This window comes from Ahaetulla prasina, chromosome 4, assembly GCF_028640845.1.
Source record: "Ahaetulla prasina isolate Xishuangbanna chromosome 4, ASM2864084v1, whole genome shotgun sequence".
Taxonomy (NCBI): Eukaryota; Metazoa; Chordata; class Lepidosauria; order Squamata; family Colubridae; genus Ahaetulla; species Ahaetulla prasina.
In genome coordinates this window covers 46,456,309-46,472,546 of record NC_080542.1, presented here as the reverse complement: position 1 = coordinate 46,472,546, position 16,238 = coordinate 46,456,309, and the positions used below count along the sequence as shown (strand labels likewise).

The following is a 16,238-nucleotide window of genomic DNA, read 5'->3' as shown; positions in this document are numbered from 1 at the left end:
TAGATAGTATGATCATGAAGAATCATAAATTAATTGAATATTTGAATATGAAGGGTGGAGAGAAGGAGAGGACTTTGAGAATATGAATACCTGATACTGGCTTCTAGCTATTAAACTAGGATTACTAAGGTGGGAATTCTAAAACATTATTAAGCTTCTTTTCCTTCTGATGCAAAAAAATTCTGATTCTTTTTGGCATCCATCAACATTTTTATCATGCTTCAGGTGGCCAGATACTTAATTATGTTTAAAAAAGCAATTAAAACACTTATTCATATTCACATTTTATATTCCAGAAGTCCACCACATATCAGAATAAAGATTGGAAACACTGAGTTGCGAGATTTACTGTTATTTTCCAGAACAAAGTTGCTCCATCATTGCTCACACTGCTTCCTTATCACCCAGACTGACAATGAAATTCAAAGTGGATAATAAATTATCATGAATTTGTGAAATAAACAGAACATTGTTGAGCCAAACTGTGGAAAACGACAAAATCATATAGAAGTTAACAGATTTCTTTTCATGTAGTTCTCTTCATCTTTGATTTGGCTTCAAATTTAATATTCATTGGATCAAAGCTGCAATTAATGTCTCTGTGTTAAGAATTGTGAGAATGTCCTGTTAATTTCACCCATCTTTTGCTAAGAAGTAGCACTATAATATTGTCTGTATTCAAAAAACCAAAATATTTTTTATGTGGTATTCAAGAATGCTTACACTTACATTCCAGTAATAGCATTTTTAAATGTGCACCCATCTGTTTTCTGTTGCTCCCTTCAGTGTTTTCTGAAATTTTAACATGCTAGACGTTTCAAATAATATCTGAGATAAGTCATCATTGAACACCATAACAGTTCAAAAGTCATGATCAGATAAATGTGTTGGGGACGATGTACCACAGAAATTGGCATTGGGAACATAAGAACAGTAGTTGAGCGTTTTGCAAGTAGCCAGACTTGGACTGTCAAAAAGAGCTTTCAGGTGTTCTTTATCTCTTCTATCCTCTTGTGCTTTGGGATACTTGTTTCTACAAGTATTCTGGTCACTTTTTAGGGGATTATTTTACTTCTTGGTTTTAGCAGCATATGAAGTGTTTTTACCTTTATGAACATGAAACTGACTTTTATTAAGTCAAGCTGCTTATCTCTAGATCACAATCTATTCTGCATTGGTAGCTTTATAAAAGACCTTGATATGGACAACATCAACTGGAACCTATTCACATACTCAAAGACTTGAAAGTAAAAATTACTTAGACTGAAAACTGAATTTCTTTCAGTTGTTTGGAAATCTTTACATGTTACATTCCTCCCTAGTGTCTATGATTTTTTTTAAGCAATTCTAGATTTTAATAATTTTTTTTCAGGAAGATTCTCATTTTCTATGTCTGAGAGATCAAATGGAGAGACTTTCTCATAATATAATCTGCGAGTGACAATTTGGAACATAAAATCTATGCAAGAAGGTGTTCCTAGTGTTTGAAAAGATGATGAAAACTCCTCCTCTGAAAATCATATATGAACTTTCATCCTTTCTGCATCCTGAAAACCTAGCAAGTTTCTTTCATCTTAACAGCCAGCTCTAAAAATGATTTGATTAACTCTTTTGCTATTTTAATTTTACAAAATCTTGTGACCATGTTATGTAATGCCAATAACAGGATTTTTATCCACTGATCTGAGTCACTGAACTGTGTCTTATACAGTAAACCCAAAATAAGTCAAAAACCCAAACTTGGAAGTGTTTATTTTGATTTACAATGGACATACTTGAGCTTTAGGGGAACTTGCGATCCTACTGCAAGACAAATAAATACTTGTAGGAACCTCTTTTTTTCTTCAGGAGTTTTATTGTTTGCTTCATGTATTCTCTTTATTTTCCAGGACTTTAGCAAGATTATCCAGGCTCAGTGCTTTTTAACTTTCAGTCAGATCAGGCTGATACAAGAAGAATCTGAGAAGGGCTTTTGTTCCCATTCCTCCCCCTGGTTCTCAGCGCCTGCCTTCACAGTCCCTTCACCATGGTAACCAATGGAGAATCACAGCTCCTTCACCATGGGCAATGAATTGTAACCTGCTTGATTACTCTTTGCCCCATGCTGAGTACTCAGTTGGATAGTGGCATTTATCCTTGGATCCTGTGAGGACACAGCCTCTTTATTGGTTTAAGTAAAGTACTCTTTGCATAGTGCAGTAAGGTTCTAGTGCTTTGCTGAGGGTAAACTTAAGTATCCCAGACCTGCAATTCTCATACAGGCATAGAATTTAAGGGCCCGTCATCTGAATGATGAAAAACTTGTTTTGAGGACATTGTGGCGCCACTGAGGACACTATGCCAGCAGTGATCAGTGTTTCATTCAATCCACTTAAGAATATTCAGTTCAGGATCTTAGTGTGGATCCTGGAAATTTCCAGCACCGATTTGATCAGAATTGCCCTATAAGCTGATTATTGTATAGTTTATTTCTCTTATATTTGGGAAAACATTTATCTCTGAGCCATCTGCTAAATATTGTGAAAAATAGGAGAGAGCCAGGAAAAATATTTCATATTCCTCTCAATAAAATGCTTAACAAAGCAGAGAAAGGCCTGAACGAACATTTCCAAAAATAATAAGAGTGTTTATGGAAAAAACACCTGACAAATTCAGCAGAGATCTCAGAGGAGAAAGGCGTTACGTGCAGAATAGCAAGCTACATTATTCCTATCTTTGGGAAAAGTTAAAATAAATGGTTGGTCATTTCTTCCCCATCAGCTAAGAGAAAGTAATTAATAATCACTGCATGAAACCTAATATAAAATCATGATATTTCAGAACTTTGTCAAAGACTTCAGAGAGAAATGAATAATTCTGCAAATTGGTAAAAGGATTTTTTTAAAAAAATTGAACAAAATAAAATCTATCAAAAAACAGGTACAGGTAGTTCTTGAATTATGAATGTAATGGAGCCTGCCCATTCCATTTGTAACCCGAGGATTTGTGAGAGTGAATCCTGTACTTTGAATGGGATCACTCCCTCTTTTTGCTCACGCATTCGCTAATCGAACTGCGAGGCTTGTTAAGTGCACATAAAGTATTTCAGGGTGGGGAAGGCCATAGGGGGCCTAGTGATGAAACAACCCACCTGCATAAGACCACCCAAGGCCTCCCCAATCCATTGAAATACCTCATGCTACCCACAATTGCTTGCCCCTCCCCAATCTGCTGTGCCGGGTCATTTACCTTGTGAAGATCTATTTTATTTTATTTATTTTATTTTATTTATTTTGTCACACAGTATATATAAGCATAAGCATGAAATAACTATACAATATATAAGCATATATATAAGCATAAGTATGTAATACTATATTAATTGGATATAATGAAAGGAAACAATAGGACAGGAACGGTAGGCACGTTAGTGCTCTTATGCACGCCCCTTACAGACCTCTTAGGAATGGGGGGCAATAGTCTCAAGCATCTCAGCCCCATGTGCCCCTTTGCAGTTCAGTTTAGGCCTGTGCAGGCCTCACTTGGCATGTTGCAGGCCGAAATGGAGCTTCTGAGGGGTGGATCTGCCCCTCAGATGCTCCATTTCAGTCTGCAACGTGCTGGGTGAAGCCTCTGGAGGCTTGAACCAAGCTTCTGAGTAGCAGATCCGCCCCTCAGAAATTTCATGTTAGCCTGCAACATGCAAGGCGATGCCTTTGAAGGCTGAAACAGAGTATTGGAGGGGCACATTTGCCCCTTAGAAGCTTCATTTCGGCCTGCAACATTCTGGGTGAGGCCTGTGGAGGCCCCGAATGAAGTGTCGGAGGGGCGGATTTGCCCCTCGGACACTCCATTTTGGCTGCTAATGTTCAGGATGAATCCTCAGAGCCTTTGCAGTTGTTCCTAAGGATGAACAACTGCCATGGTGCTGCAAGATTTGTAGTTTTGGCACTTGTTCTTAAATGCTACGGGGCCCTTATCGTGTAACTTTGAACGTTCGCTGAGGGAACGCTCATAACCCAGGGATTTACCTGTACTTTTTAGGTGTGATTGGGATTGCCTTTCAAGGCTTGAGATTGCTTTTCAGCCATTGTCTGTCATAATTAGTAAAGCCCTACAGTTTTATAGACTTCCTGGTAAATAAATTGCTTGCTTAGTTCTCAATGAACTTTTAATTCAGAGATATTTTGGATTGTATGTGACAATTTAAAACTTCTGATAATATGCACTTTCAACTAAGGAAGTAACTTCCTTTTGTTGAGAATATTCTACTCTGAATATAGAGAATGATTTCTATTATTCTATTTCTTTCTTTGGCTGTGTATGTCAAGTTGTTACAGTTGACTCAGAAAAAAGACAACATAAATTATAACTTCCATTTCATTAACTGCTGTGGAGATCAAATGAAGAACATGCAAGGGAGCAAAAATAAGAGAATACCTTTCATCACTAAAAATGAAATCAGTATTTAAATTAAACTAGCATGCCAGGCTCTAGCAAGCTATTATTAGAAATATAAGCATTGAAGTTTCAGTGTAAGCAGTTTGGCCCTGCTGCCAAGAATTACCTATGAAGAAGCATGTATATCTTTGTGAAGATATACTGAAGTAATAAAACAGTAAAGCAGAAAATAATATAATTTGCAAAAAGTAGCAGTATGTTCTTTAAATAGATGGGCTTTTGTTTGTAGCAGCATAGAGGGCCAGTTTGGTCTAGTGGTTAATTCATTAGATTAGTATTGGAAAATCTAATCCTCCTTTTGGCGCAGAAATCAGCTGGGTGACTTTGAGCCAATCATCCTCTCTCAGTCCTAGAAAGAACGTACTGGTAAAACACTTTTGAAAATGTTGCTATGAAAATTGCAGGGAAATGTTCATATTGTCATCAGGAATTGGGTGGCTTAATCATGGACTGTAATGACAAGTGTAGTGGTGTAGTATAATATATATTCATTATAACTGTCTCTTCCTTAAGGATAATCATGTAATATACCAGGCACAGATTTATTTAGTTACAATAAATTGCTGCCTGTTCCGCTCTACCCATAGCAGCAAGACTGCTGCCCTTTTACTCAATAAAATATGCATTTTGGCCTGATTTCAGAAATATTTTTCTAGCAGATGATACGAAAGATGGCTTATTTTGGTCCACTGATTCTTAAAAAAAAATTGAAAGAAGACATATGAAGTATAGGTAATTGAATACTTGTGTGTTCCATATGAAGACTTCATCATGGATTTCCTTTATGGAATAATTTGCTCATCATGTGAACAGAAAAAAACATTGAGTGTATTCATTTGCAAGAATTTTTTTTTGTAGCAACGCTGCCAAATCATATGATCTTTTCTTCCTTCATTAGCGATAAAAGAAATGCAAGAATTAGATGGAAGTTTCCATTTTTTTCCAAAAGATCTAGCTTCCATTTATAGATTCACTATCTCTGAATGATTTCAAGCTGTTATAGTTTGCATGAAGGTTACTCAATAAACATGATTGGCAAGTCACTTTGAAATGATTACTGTCTATTGATAAAGCAGCTTCTCTTTCTCTATTTGGATCACACTGCTTCTCACTTAACTATATCAGCAGTTTGAGTCTCCTGCTGCCTGATTCATAGCTACATTTCTGTCCATTTTAAAATTTTAGCTGGTATTGGAGGGGAGAAAATCCATAAATCTTGAAAATTCCTCCAAATATATGTCTCCTTCATATTAAACTATCATTCAGGGGAATGATAAATATTTAAAACTTTTCAAAAGCAATCAGCAAGAATACTTTCTCAGATTTTCCCCAGTAGATTACCTTTTATGATATTCAACAAACATCCCAGAATTTCTCATGCTCCTATCCTGTTCAGTCAGGTGTACCTTTAAAATATCAACGAGACATGAAAAAGACAGCTTGGTGTCTATTCAAATGTTCATTGTCCAGGTTCAATGTTTGTTATTAGTTCTTCTGGCAAGGTTGTTTTTCTGAACAAGCCAGTAGATTCAGGCGTTTGATACATTTTTGGGATGAATAACTACAGATCTGCTTTTCTTGATCCTTAGAACTATGCATCAGATATCTTCAGCGATGACCAACTTGATACTAAAACACAGCTTATTGTATAAATCACTGTAGATGTTTAATTCTCTCCATACTGATGTTCTAATATCTTTAAATGCATTATCTGCAACCAAGGCATGACGCAAGACATTCTTATGAGGGGCTATTATAATCTGTACTGAAAGAAGAAAATGAAAAAGCTTGCTTTGCATTTGGACTTCTTGACTCTGCTTTCAAGTTTGCTACTGATTGATGCACCACCAGATTAGTTGCTTTTTACCTTGCGGTACCTGTTTTGTTGCTTCGCTCCAAAATCTGTAACGAGTACTTCCATTTCTACTGTTAATCTTCTTTTGCTAATGCCTGCCTTTAAGCAATCGCATATGCATGCCCATTTCTTGCTCTGCGGGGATGAGCAACCTAATTCAAAACCTTGTTGCTTAGTTGATGGGCCATATTCCAAAGCTGAGCTCCTTATGCTGAGTGCTGAATGTGTGTGTTTCTAGGCACTCCCCTCCATATACCAATTGATGATGGATCTGATGAACCAGGGTCTGAAGCTTCTGATGCTAAGAGTACCCCAACTGTGGAAGGTGGGAGCTCTTTGTCTCATTACTTTGAAATTTATAGCAGCCAGCTCTTGAATGTGTCTCTTAAAAGTGCATCAATACAAGTCTTACTAACAATAATGAAAACTTTATTACATCTAGTATTAAAATGATTTTTCTTTTAGCTTTAGTTATTGCTGTGACTGGATTTGCTGTGAAAACCCTTTTTTTGTGGTCTTGTTTGCGCCTTTCACAATTAAATGCAGAGTTGTTGTTAGCCTGATATTGTTTCTCTTCTATAGTGCCTTCCCAAGGATTTTAAATATTCACCTTCTTTTGAAAAAGTTAATGTAGGAATTGATATAGTTTGGTTTCAGAATAAAATAAAAAGAAAACTTTCATTTTTAAGGACATTCTTTCCAGCCCATGGACAAAAAGGTAATGGGTAAATTAAGGTTAGGATTATGTAAATCTAGGTTCTATCTATAACCCTATATCATTACTAAATTAAAATTGATTTTATACCATGGTTACCCTACCAACCTATATTAGAAACCCACCAAATTACTCTAGAACCTTAAAAATAAGTTTAACTACTTTGCTATTTTACATTGAAAACAAAACAAGCAATCCCCCATTTTTTTAATCTGAAAGAATGCTTTCCTATCTGACAACACAGATGTGATTGCTAAAATTATGCTGTCTCAAATAGAATTACGGTTACACGGTTAGCCATGCAGAAAATCATTATTTTTATTTTGTAATTATATCATCTTTGTCATCTAGCATTTGTTTGTTTGCTTAAATCAATACATGTAAAAGTTCATGCTACAGTGAAGCTATTATGTTCTAGAAACCTGTTGCTCTTAAATTGAGTACTTTTGCTGTACAAAGTTCAGTTTTCAAGCATTTGGAATGCATCAATTAAAGGGCAGTTTTAAGAGGAGATGACAAACAAATCCAACTTTCAAGTGCTCTGTAGTTTATTGATTTGTGACCAGCTAAGACAAGATTGCAAAAAAGAACACAGGCAAGCAACTTGAAGAACTAAAGTGTAGGCATGCCCTTATTAATTTAATTAAATATTTTCTTCAGTAATACATAAGTGATGATTACAAGTTTTTTATACAAGATTCTTTGTTTTTCATCTTTCGGGTATACTCTTGATATACTCTTGAATGTTAAAACCATTTTACAACTATAAATACTTGTTCCGTTGCATCTTAATTTTGGTAACACTTTTGCTATGAAATCTGGCAAATGGAATCTTCTAAACATCACTTCTTGAAACATCACATCAAATCTGAAAGGTAAGCAGTTCTGTAAATGTTCCTCTGTGGACTACTAAATATAATAATTATTTTTGGTGAAAAATGCCAAGGGAGTCAACATTATAGAAAATAAAAACACATTTACTGAAGCTACTTCCAACAGAAACATTATATGGACAACAGGCATTTTACTCCCTGGTTTTGGAAGCATTGGTGAAATCTGTAGAAAGAAAGAAGCCTAATCTGTAGCTGAAGAAAAAGGATGGATCTGTGTACCAGTACTTGGAACAGTGTAGAATTGGCATCATGATTCCTGTACATTGTGCTGTTCATTGCACTGTTGTATGCTTCTCATACATAAGCATTTGGGATGGAAAGTCAGACAATATTATTACCATAGCTCCTTTGTATCCTTTGTCTGTCTCTTTGACCATCTTGTCTGTGTTCTTGTCTATGGCAATTAAAAAATTACATTGGGAGAAAATGGCCCACAACTAATATGCTTTTTCAAAAACTTCTTTTTTAAAATCTATATTATTTGTTAACTTCTTGGCATAACTGACCTTGCAATTACTTGGGGAGAGATCTCATATTTTGTTATTACAACCAGCTTGATGACGGTGCAGTGGTTTGATCAAGATCTCTATATTTTAGCTTTAAATTTCTTCCAAAATCTGAACTTGATTTTGGTTTGATTTTATATTCATCAGATTTAAAATTGTATTGAGTTACTGACTGCTTCTCTAGTTTGGGAAATGATTGCTTTTTGAATCACAGCCTTTTATAGTAGAATAGTCTTCAGTTTTCTTAATGTAAGCAATCTGCAAAAGTTCAGCGTGCAGAACTTTTACTTGAAAGTTGCTTCATCTTGGTATTTGTTATAGATATTACGGCTCCATTAGTAGAGGACAGAGCATATGAGGATCGAAATCCAGCTCATCAGCATGCAGAAATGTTTGAAGGAACCACAGGTGAGGCAAGTGAAGGTAGTGCAGATGTGACTTGGAGCCTCTCCCTACTTAGTTTTATGATAGGTGGTAATTTTGAAGGGCACAGACATTTGTACATTGCAGCATTCTTGACAATGTGCTATAAGGGAGTTTGGGGTTGAAGGCAGGGGAACAGAGGCAATATTGTGAACTTCTATATAATTTCTTGGTTCCATGCCTATTATAATACATTTCAGGATTCCATAAGTGATGATAGGTTGATGAATTTGGTTTCTAGTAATTTATTATTCTTCATGATCTTTGTGCAAACACACCCATAAGGTGAGACTGGATAGGCCCCATTTATCCCTTTGAATGGATGGACCTCATTCACTTAAATAAATTCCTTCCTGGTTTTTTTCTTCCTTTTATGGTTGTCTAAAGAGATTTGATAAGGAGACGCGGTGGCTTAGTGGCTGAGTCGCTGACCTTAACGATCAGAAAGGTTAGTGGTTTGAAAGTTCGAATCCCTAGTGCCACATAATGGAATGAGCTCCCATTACTTGCCCCAGCTTCTGCCAATTTAGCAGTTCAAAAGCATGTAAAAATACAAGTAGAAAAATAGGGACCATCTTGGTTGGAAGGTAACACCTTTCCGTGCGCCTTCGGCGTTTAATCATGACCATGGAATTGTCATCAGACAGTGCTGGCTCATCGACTTAGAAGCAGAGATGAGTACCACCCCCTAGAGTCGGGAACAACTAGCACGTATGTGTGAGGGGAACTTTTCCTTTAAAGAGATTTGAAGAGACAGTTGTCTTTGTAGAGACAATTCTTATGAAATTTTGTAAGTGTTATTTTTCTTCTGCAAATCATTGTGTGTGTGTTATATGACATTGTTTTTCATTACTGTAATTCTGTTCAGTGATAGTTCACTTTCTCCTCACAAATGAGATTATTTTTTTCTTCCAGAGGCACGGCTATCATTCTCCTAATAAATAAAAGGTCACAAATATGAGAAGTGTCCTTATTTTATTTTTATTAATTTATTATTTCAATTTCTATAGCCACCCAGCATAGAGTTATGATTCTGGCCAGCTAATAGTATTAAAAGAAATTTTAAAAAGAAAAACAACCAATATAGAAAAAGCAGCTGGGGTAGGATTTCAATCTGGTCATTCTACTAATGTCTTTAGTGTGGAATAGTATTCTGGTGGACAGAGCATACCACTTGTCATCTATGCTAATCCTATTGGATTTACTGGCTTCATTTGATATCCTTGAGCTGTCAGCGTTCCAGAAAATCCCCTCCCCAAATAAAAACTCCAAAGCAGGCATCTTTCAAAGTTCTTTTACTAGGATAGGTAAACTGGCACATCTGGGAAAATCCGAATCTGAAGCGATCTGGGTTTTCCCTCAGTAATCAAAACTTTAAACCCAACCCTAATTCCTCTGCCGATCAGGCGCTCCAATCGCCAGCTGTCCCATCTCGATACATCATTCCGACCACTCCTTCTCCAGCTGCAGGACTGGCCTGACCTTGACCGGCAGGAAGAATGTTATTGTGTCTAATGGGCTCCTCTACTAAATCCCCCCTTTCCCACACATGAGAAAGTGGCAGCAGGGAAGCTTCCGACCTAGTATGGTTTCCAAAGCTGACATGAGCATCCTTTAGTCTCTGCGTGTCACTTATATAATTCTCTTTTAGTTTTTGGCTTCTTATTTTGTTTTTGTTTCTTCATTGTTGAGCTAGTGCAGCCTCACATAATCTACTCATTGGTCTCTGGCATTTTGTTCCTCCTCCTCCTCCTCCTCCTCCTCCTCCTCCTCCTCCTCCTCCTCCTCCTCCTCCTCCTCCAACAAATTTGAATCAGAACCAGAACTAGAAGAATTGGAAGGGACCTTAGAGTCTTCTAATCAGATTCCCTGTTCAATGCAGGAACATTCCAGACAGGTGACTTGTCTAGTTCTCTTCTTAAAAGCCTCCAGCGATGGAGCACCCACAACTTTTCAAGGCAAGCTATTCCATTGTTCTCACTGTTAGAAATTTTCTCTTTAGTTTTCAAGTTGCTTCTCTCCTTGATTAGTTTCCATCCATTGTTTCTTGTCTTGCTTTTGGTGCTTTGGATATTTTGAAGTTGAGGGGCTTTTAAGACATAATCCCACAGCTTGGAAAAGGCTCTATCTTATTCTTCAGATGAAAGATGATTTTAAAATCTTTAAATATGAGCTCAAAGTAGCTCAAATAAGGATTGTGAACTTGTGATTTCTAGTCTGGTCTGGAGACAGGATGATTTAGTTTTATATTGTACCTTGCTTAATTTTAATTTGTTAATATTATATATTGCTAGTAGGTTTTACAGGATTTAGTTATTCTTTTTATTATAAAGTAATTATCTATTTGGTATTTCATTATTCTCTTAGAGATGCCTAGGTTATAACGCAACTATTTAGTTTGGTATTTTCTAATTTAATTTATAATTCATTTCTGTTTTGTGCTTAACTTTTAACCATGATATTATCATTATTATCTGTTGCCTAAATGCCTCATTTTATATATTGCCTATATATATAAAATCTAAATTTGGTAATAAGGTTATTTGAGATAATCTGCCAGAATGTAACTCTACCTTTCACTGAAACCTTAACTTAAATCATAAATTGAAAGCTACGGGCCATGAATTGTTTTTCTAAAATCTTAAATATCCAGTTGGAAAAAAAAACCCTACATATTACCAACTTAATCTTCTATTACTCTGTTTTCCCCAAAATAAGACATCCCCTGATAATCCCAATTGGGATTTTGAGCGCATGGCAATAAGGCCAAGCGCTTATTTCAGGGTTCCAAAAAATATAAGACAGGGTCTTATTTTCGGAAAAACACGATAGTGTACTATTTTTGTTATCTGCTACTTCATCAAATAAAGGGCTGTTACCTGGTGTCTTCATTTGTGAAAGACAAAGACTCCGCTTATAGTCTACTGGCAGCTATCTTCATTTTTGCCTTATATGATTTTTATCTTGAATTAATAATTCTACTTTCAAATCCACATGCAGTTGAGATTCTGTAGATTAGATCATCTGCTGATAATTGAAAGAGAAGTTGTCAGTTACATCTCCTTTCTCATTAGATTCTGTTTCTGCACTCTGCTTTTTTTTTTTTTTTAGCATATGGCACGTGTTAGCCAGGGATCACCGAAGTGGCTGCCTGCCTCTGTAAAATGAATTTCTTTGGGCGGTGTTATTCAGATGCCTGAATGCCAATTGGCAATCGGGGGAGGCTCCTTTCTTATTTGCTTATAGGAATCGAGCCACTGAGCTGCCGACTTCAGGGGAGCGCAGGCTCAGTATCTTACCAAATGGGCCACCGTGGCCTCTTGCACTGTGCTATGAAGGCAAAATACTTACGATTTACTGCTTATTCTGTCTTTATAGTTAAAATTATTGGTGCAAGCTCTGGATGGTGTAGTGATTTGTATCTGTCTTTTTGAATATCTAAGTACAAACGATGGAATTCTCAACAATAAATTCTGCTACAATTGCTCTACTATTATCTACGAATCTACTATGAGAAACAGGATTAACACAAACAGTTCTATGATTTGTTCTTCCAATTCTTTAGAGAGAATCTGATAGAGTGTCCTCCTCATGCAATGCCCTGTGTTATAGATGGACTACAATATGACATTTGTCTTTTGTGCATCAATTGTCTTGTATTACTTTAAACTACAACAAAAAAGCATTCTTTAAATAGCCCAAGGAGATAATGTTAAAGCACTAGAAAAGAATAATGTAATCTGAAAAAGTCTATGGAAGAGAGAAGTGCAGAATTTAACTATGTTTTGATCTATGCAATATGTAATTAATTATACAACTACAGTGGCTCTATAAAATATTAATAATACTATACAGCTGTCACATCTGAAAGGTAGGTGGATCTTAAGTCTACTTCATTCAGAACAATTGTCAACAGAAGATTTTATAGTGGAAATGTGAAATGTTCAAATGCTTAAGTAGCAAATGAAGATATGCTGTCAAAGCCATAAATATGCTTCTAACCTCTTCATTACTTAGGAGGCATCTGGTAATTCTTAATGCAGAACCCAATCAATAGATACATTTCTATTATGTTCTCCTCCTTGGTTTGCCATTTTATAATAATAATAATAATAATAATAATAATAATAATAATAATAATAATAATAATAATAATAATAATAATAATAATAATAATAATATTTTAATTTGTATACCGCCCTTCTCCTGAAGGACTCAGGGCTGTGAACAACCAAATAAAATACAAACACAGACACATACAATATTAAAAAACAACCCTTAAAAAACTTATTCAATTTGTCAAAAAATTTAAAATACAAATTACACCCATAAAATTACAAAAATTTAAAACCTATTTAAATTAAATTAAAATTTTAAAAATCAAGCCAGTCCAACCATACGAAATAAATAGGTTTTAAGTTCGCGGCGAAAGGTCCTAAGGTCAGGTAATTGTCGAAGTCCAGGGGGAAGCTCGTTCCACAGGGTAGGAGCCCCCACAGAGAAGGCCCTCCCCCTGGGGCAGTTGACATTATAAACCTAAGTAATTTACTTCCTGACATCTTTTATATGTTAGTGTTACCTTATCTGACTTTAGTGTAATGGGGGTTCCCATTGAGTTATTGAAGTTTTTCATTTAAAAAAATATTGCATTTTTTTAGCACTTTTCTCTGGTCAAAATTCAGAATATGGGTCCTGTGGGATAGTCATCTTAATTAGTCTTTACAGGGGCAAAGTGAAGTACCTTATATCCCCAACTTTTCATTAAATTAATGGTAGTTTGAACATTTGAATCATGAATCTTCTTTTTATCTTGCTATCAAACGGGAAGGAGAACATTGAAACGCTCTAGTTTCTGTTTTCTTTTGTATTTTTGCATGATGTCTTTTTAAACTTTGTACATTTCTTTTTATCCTATTGGGAGAACTTTTTTCTTCAATAATTTTTCAAATATAAACATATTTGGATTAGACTACTGTAGAAATCTGTGGGACTTAAGAGTCATCACTAACTTATATCCCAGTGATCCTAATGGATGTAAGTATAAACTAGTCAAGATATGTTTATTCTTATCTATTAACCCATTTTTTTCTTATAGAAAAAAATCCACATGAGCTATTTCTCTAGTAGAGCCCTGCAGATTTCTTGCTCTTTTGATGTTTTTGCATCCATCATCCTGTAAGTCAGTGTCATAACCTCCTAGCTGAATTAAGCATAAAGAGAAAAGGCAGGTTACTTACTTGTATCTTTCTTCAAAATAATCTGTTTAGCCAAACCATCCTATTGCAGGATTTGATAGGAACTTGCTGAACTAAACTGAACAGAATAATACTGCTCTGTCCTTAATATATAATCAAAGTGGGCCAAGTACCAGTTTTCTGCTGGTTCAAATGCTTTTGCTTTAGATAGGTGCAAAATCCATTAGATAAATTTAAAGAAGGTTAGATGTTTGAATTTAGGTTCTTGATTTATGACCACAATTGTGCCCAAAATTTTTGTTGCTAAGTGAAACAGTGAAGTGAATTTTATCTCATTTTATGACCTTATTTGCCACTGTTGTTAAGTGAACCCACGGCAGTTGTGAATCTAACTTCCATTTAGACCTTGCTTTGTTGCAAAAGGTTGCAAAAGGTGATTACATGAGCCCAGGACACTGCAACCATCATATGAATCAGTTGCCAGTTGTATGAATTTTGATCACGTGACTATCGGGATGTTGCAATGGTTGTGCGAAAAACAGTCATAAATAGCCTTTTGCTGTGTCCTTGTAACTTTGAACAACCACTAAGCAAAAGTTGAGGATGATCTGTAATATATTTTCCTATTTACATTTTTATGCATTTCCTATTGATACATACGAAAATGAAATCTCTTAGAAGCCAGAGTATCCTTTGTCAGATAACAAAAGGACCAATCTTGTATCTGATTTTGAGGCAAAACATCTTTCAATATTTACTTTTATGGTACCTTCCAGTTAAACTTATTCTTTACATGAGAAGTATAACTTTTCTTTCTTCTCTCTCCTTCTCCCTCTCTCCCCCCCTTTTTTTGTTTCCTTTCCCCGCCAGGTTTTTTTTTTTTTTTTTTGGTGGGGGGGAGGAGAGATTTTCTGATCATCAAAGAAATCATGAACTTTTTTTTTCTGCAAATGCCTGCTTTGTCTGGGGACATTCATGAAAAAAGTATTAGAAACAGTTCTTGTAAAAATTAAATGAACAAGGCTGGGTGGTTTCAAGTATCATCTGGAAGCAATCTACACCCAGTCTCCTTTATTTATTTTACAGAGCATTCATACAATACCATTTTCACTTTAATACCACCCCTTCCCCCTCCCTCCTACACATTTTATTGCTTCTTCCATCAAGGGGAGAAAAAAAATCTTCCGGATGTTGACTGATAAGAAATGGAAGAATTTGTGATAGTTTATATTTGTAATAATATTGTAAGAAACAATCTCTGGGATTCAATGCTTAAAGATATGCTTCCTTGGGAACAAACTTTTACTACCTCATACTTTTCACCTGTGAAGGTGGCTTCAAGAAGTGATGTTTCAAGAAAATTACCGCCAGGAATATCTTCCACTCCTTTGAAAGGAGAAAGTTCACAGTACTACAGATGCTTAAAGTTGGGGAGCTGTGTGGCAAAGGCTGCAAAAAGGATTTATTCTTTGTGATGCAACTTTTACTGCTGCCATAATGAGAATCTTACAATCAGAAATAAAATAGAGCAGTGTTATTCAACATTAGCAATTTTTAGATGCATAGGCTTCCAGCTCCCAAAATTTTACCCAGACAGCTTTGGCAATATATGATATAGGGTATTGTAGAAGTATTATATAGAGCATCATGTTTCATTAAATGTATTGCCTACATATCTTGTTCAAAATATATTGACAGTTCCTAATCATGCCTTCTGAAATTCCATGAATATTGGATCAAGGCTCTCCAAATAATTTTAGCAATCAAAGGAAAAGTTAATTTTATTTTTGAAACTTTCAATTAACACAGCTAAATTATATTGACCCAATTGAAGATGAACATGATTATGCTATATTGTTCCATGTCTATATAAAAATACACAAAAATATCTTTGTTAAAAAAAAATCTTTCAAAACAAAGTTTGCATCTTCCAAAAATTAGGTGTTTGTATAAGCTCATTAATTTCATTCGGTTTCATCACATTTAATTGTACAAGATAATGGTGTATTCTTAAATGTTCAGATTAGTATCTTTTTAGTTAAATATTTTCTGTAAACCCTGTCAATTTTATTATATTTTTCTTCAGGTGTATGTATATCATTGATGAATAGGATTCAGAAATTGATGTGATTTATTTCAGCAGAAATGTTTCTCATCAGTTTAGTTCATTTTCATTTAAATGTACTGCCATGCATTTTCAAATATTCACAT

General features: G+C 35.3%; 1 protein-coding gene across 14 annotated transcripts in view; it reads left to right on the top strand.

Annotated features, from left to right (window-relative positions):
• LOC131197420 (microtubule-associated protein tau-like) overlaps window positions 1–16,238 on the top strand; it is an 86,766-nt gene that overhangs the window by 21,695 nt on the left and 48,833 nt on the right. For 11 of the 14 annotated variants that reach the window (XM_058181469.1, XM_058181467.1, XM_058181470.1 and 8 more), the window contains exon 3: window positions 6,534–6,620. The exons of the other annotated variants lie outside the window; for them this stretch is intronic. In XM_058181469.1, coding sequence (XP_058037452.1) covers window positions 6,534–6,620 — 87 coding nt within the window. The remainder of the gene's footprint in view (window positions 1–6,533; window positions 6,621–16,238) is intronic. 14 annotated transcript variants of the gene reach the window in all.